The sequence below is a fragment of the Cryptomeria japonica genome, chromosome 7 (assembly GCF_030272615.1).
Source record: "Cryptomeria japonica chromosome 7, Sugi_1.0, whole genome shotgun sequence".
Classification (NCBI taxonomy): Eukaryota; Viridiplantae; Streptophyta; class Pinopsida; order Cupressales; family Cupressaceae; genus Cryptomeria; species Cryptomeria japonica.
In genome coordinates, this window is record NC_081411.1 from 457592757 (window position 1) to 457596969 (window position 4213).

General features: G+C 38.3%; 1 protein-coding gene across 1 annotated transcript; it reads left to right on the forward strand.

Annotated features, from left to right (window-relative positions):
- The first annotated feature begins 642 nt into the window (after positions 1-642).
- Positions 643-2921, forward strand: LOC131065677 (glycolipid transfer protein 1). Its single transcript, XM_058000264.2, has 5 exons — positions 643-1552; positions 1644-1699; positions 1923-2189; positions 2286-2417; positions 2547-2921. The coding sequence occupies exons 1-5, from the start codon at positions 1300-1302 to the stop codon at positions 2580-2582; spliced, it is 744 nt and encodes a 247-aa protein (XP_057856247.1). The 5' UTR covers positions 643-1299; the 3' UTR covers positions 2583-2921.
- Positions 2922-4213: the final 1292 nt, after the last annotated feature.

Here is a 4213-nt window from a genome sequence, read left to right on the forward strand (position 1 = left end):
ATGTGTTGTTATTGACCTGACCTAAGTCTCTAAGTTATTGTCCCCAATTACCTGCATGTTATAGTACAATATCAGTCGTCTACTTTCCCACCCGCCCAACAAAGCACTCTGTTGTCTCCTGGCGATTTGACTGATTGCGTGTTATACGCCCCTCCAAAGTTGGCGACATGATGTGCTCTGTGGATGTCCTTTTTGGCGAGTCCACGTCATCACAACCTCGACCCACGCGATGTCTCGCTATGTCCACATTGTCACAGCCTATGATGGGGCCTACTTGCAGCTGGGCATGGGTATGCATGTATGTTTTGCATGTCATCGGTACGACGCTAACGTTTTGGAGCCACAATAACTACATCCAAATTTAATATACTCTTCACTTATAAAACTAAATATTATTAGTTTGATTTATATTCCTACATTAATCATGTTACAATTCAATCCTAATCCTAATTCATAACTACTTAATCAAAATTAAATATATTTATATACATGTAGCTAACCTAAACTTTAAAAAGAAAGTTTATTTTCCTTCACGGTCTTTAAAATATTAACTAAATTAGATATTGCAATTATATTTACACCCATATTAGAATCTTCAATTATTTTGATTCACCCAGTACGGAAAGACACGAGCATATATGATTATGGTAATTCGGATATATTCCATGGCAAATGCTGAAACCTAGAGTAGATAGTAGCTGTCGAAAAACTGTGACCGCCATTAATGATGATGAATTTTTCAGGGGGTATTTTTAGTCAACCCTAAATTTGTGAATTGTTTATGTTTAGTAAGCTGAGGAATTTGTAGGAATTTTTCTAATCTTATGCCCGACAATACCTATCTGAATGACTTCATTTGAAAAAGAGAATATACCAGCTGGTTAAGCTTTCTGGTGAAGTTGATTACTAGTGGAATTCAGTTAGAAGCCATTGTTACTAGGCCTAGGTATCCTCATTTGGTATTTTGGCGATCTGTTTTAGCAGTAACACCTTGGGAGACTCGGATGTTAAAACTAAATCTTCACGCCGATCGATGGACTCGGAAAGGGCAGAGAGTTAAAGGACCCAGGTCGTCTTCAAAGGCTGTCAAATCAGATCCAATAAATGATACAATTCTTATTTCTTGATTTTAATACATTGTGTAATCACATCATTTTGAGGATAAACTCGAGAGAAATGGCGTCGCTTCCGTTGAATTTATATGGAAGAAGTTGCTCCGTTTGGATATTAAAAGTTAATGGGACAAGCGCCTGTCGTTTCTTGGCAATGACGTTAGCCTCGGGTCGGCAATTTTAAATAATGAGAGAAGACCTTGTGTTTAGGGAAATTTATGTCAGCATGTACCAGATTCCTTTCACATATATTCATCTGATTATTTCCTGGTTATTTACAAGAGCTAAGAGGCGGCAACAAACAAGAACAATATCGTTTGCTATGGCGCACTCTGCACTTGTTCCTGCGATTCAAGCCCTCTCTGACATTAATTGTCCCCAAGGCAAAATTTTGACCAAACAATTCCTTCAACTTTGCGCCACGATTTTGCCTGTGTTAGGTAAACACAGCTCTGCCTGCGTTTGTTTATTTTCCCGAAACCCTAATATTTTCCCTATCTTACTTTTTTCAATCTCTTTTGAGGGTTACAGATAAATTAGGACCTACGATGGCGGTTATCAGGTCAGACATTGGAGGAAATATTCAGGTAAATACTTGTTTGCAATAGCAAATTCAAGCTTTATAATGAAAATAAAAGACTTCGATTTTTCGTGTTCTTGAAATTTCTTATAAGTTTCTGTAAAACTGTGTTCAATTTTTCATATTCTTGAAATATCTTGCGAGTTCTGTAAAATTGTGTTCGATTTTGCATCAACATGGCAATCCTCTTAAATATTAAAGCCCTGCATACTACTTTTGATTTCTGTTAGAGACTGGATGACATGTACGAGTCCAGTAAATCTGAGTACGCCTTTCTATACGAAATAGTTCGCAAAGAAGCCGCGCAAGGAACAGCGAAGAAACCGCTGAGCTGCACAAAAGCGGTACTGTGGTTAACAAGGGGTATGGAGTTCATGATTGTGCTGTTGGGGACTTTGGTAGAACAGGAGGAGTGGAGCCTCAAGCAGGCCGTTGAATATGCTTACAATACCACACTCAAGCAATGGCATGGATGGATCTCTACGGCCGCCTCCAATGTGAGATTTCTTCTTTCAATAATTACTCTTTCCATCCCCCTTCGACTCCAGCTTATGTTTACTCACCACTACCACAATAATTTTGGCAACCGACAGGTGGGTTTGAAATTGATCCCTGAAAGGCAAAATTTCATGAAACTTTTGGGCGACACCACAAACTTTAAAGAGGACGTTGACAAGTTGTCTGCATCGTTGTCTCCTCTTCTACAGGCAAATCATGCCTTTCTGGTAACTACTTATCCATTTTTTTTTAACTGAAAAAATTACGAATCATGGTAATTCCTGTTAGAACCCCATTTTCATTCTCAACAGTAATTTAGGAAAATAAGCTGATTTGCAATTTTATTTTGTTTGCAGCAAAGCCTCCGCTTGAACAGGATGAAATCATCATAGTGTTGTCACTTTTACTTCACCACATGTATATTTTACACACAACATATAGATTGTAACAGAGAATTTTCACAAGGTCGAATTTCATGTATATTTTTAAGAAAATATAGGTATAGATTGTGATGAGAAGGATCAAAATGAACATAACTGTTTATATCTGTTAGTGGTCTTCTGTACATATCTTCATGTGGATATCGTGAGAGATCTGGTTGAATTGCGTAGGGCGTGCCATTCAAAGGCATGTCCTTGGATCACCTTTCATTGACTTTTTATATTTGTATTTTTTCGTTGTTATGTTATGATAAAAGTTCGTGTGAAATGGACACCATTAATTTTGACTTCCGATGAGTTTGTAATGAGCCATTTTTACATTTGCTTTTCTATTTTTTAAGTGGATAAAATTAGGATAATGTAAAAATGATAAAATCAGAAGTCAACAACAATGTAAAAATTTAAAATGAAAGATAAAAAGATACCGAAATTTATTTTTTATTTTTTATAATATCTTTATCAATTTTTATTAATTAAATAATATAGTACATATATTTAAAAAAATAGAGGGACACAAGGTCATTCCATTTGAGTCAAATGGGTAGTGCTCCAAAAGTCAAATAAGAGTCACACGGTCAAAGCCCAAAAAAATGAGAATTAGATAAACAACAAAACGAGAAAACATAAAGACTAGCTGCTTAAGTGGTGAGAGTGATTCTGAAGGGAGGCGGAGGGAGATCTTGGTCATCTAATTTGCCCTATACATCAGCGGGGTCCAGAGTGACATCAGGAAGAGACCAACCCTTGTTAGCAGCTTCACCTTCCTCTTTCTCCTTATCATCACGAGCGAGCAAAATAGCCAGACCTAGACTCGGAAAGCCCTTAGAAGAGTCAGACCAACCACCACCAAAAGTCAGCCAACCACTACCACCACTCGAATCAAGCCTTGCCACCCCAAGGCAACACCCAGAGGCAAGGCCTCCACATGAGGGAGAGGTAGAGCACTACCTACTGAAACCAATCCCACAACTATAGTGGTCGTGGGGAGCTTGAGACTGAGAAGTCTAAGAATGCCAAGCGTAAGAATTTCGATCGCGTTGATCGCCATGGGGCGTGGAACGACCACAAGAAGCAGAATTATCTGGAGGAACTTGGGCCACAGTGCACGAGCATTACCCCAATGTGCAAGAAACTCCTAGAGGCGAGAAACCTCCAACGCAACTTTGTTCGCTTGCACTTGAATCTAAAGCAACACATTGTTGCAAATACATGCTTTAGTAAACAGCAAAATATTCATGGAAAATAGAACTATGAGCAAATAAAATAGAGTTTCTATCTTTCCTCAAAGAAAACAAGATCTCCACCCTAAAAGCATGCTAGATTTGGGTATACTTGAAAGGGAAATGAGGCCAATCACCCAGAAGAGCCATGTGCCAAGAGAAATGTTCAAGTCGGAAGGGGCAAAACAAATCATGAATCTAATTCCATGGGTTTTAGGTGTTGGCACTTTGGAGGAATTGATTATGTGTTGCATTGATGTTTGTCATTGATGGCAAAACTAGCTATTTTGCTGTCTACTGGGTTCCGGTAGAGTGGTTGGACTTTGATGATGATCTGAAGATTTATCTTTAGTATGCTCTGGT

Excerpts from the sequence above, each read along its gene's own strand:
- LOC131065677 (XM_058000264.2), top strand. The coding sequence starts at position 1,300 with ATGAGAGAAGACCTTGTGTTTAGGGAAATTTATGTCAGCATGTACCAG. Across the intron at positions 1,553-1,643 it reads CACGATTTTGCCTGTGTTAG|ATAAATTAGGACCTACGATG; the intron begins GTAAACACAGCT and ends TGAGGGTTACAG. Across the intron at positions 1,700-1,922 it reads ACATTGGAGGAAATATTCAG|AGACTGGATGACATGTACGA; the intron begins GTAAATACTTGT and ends GATTTCTGTTAG.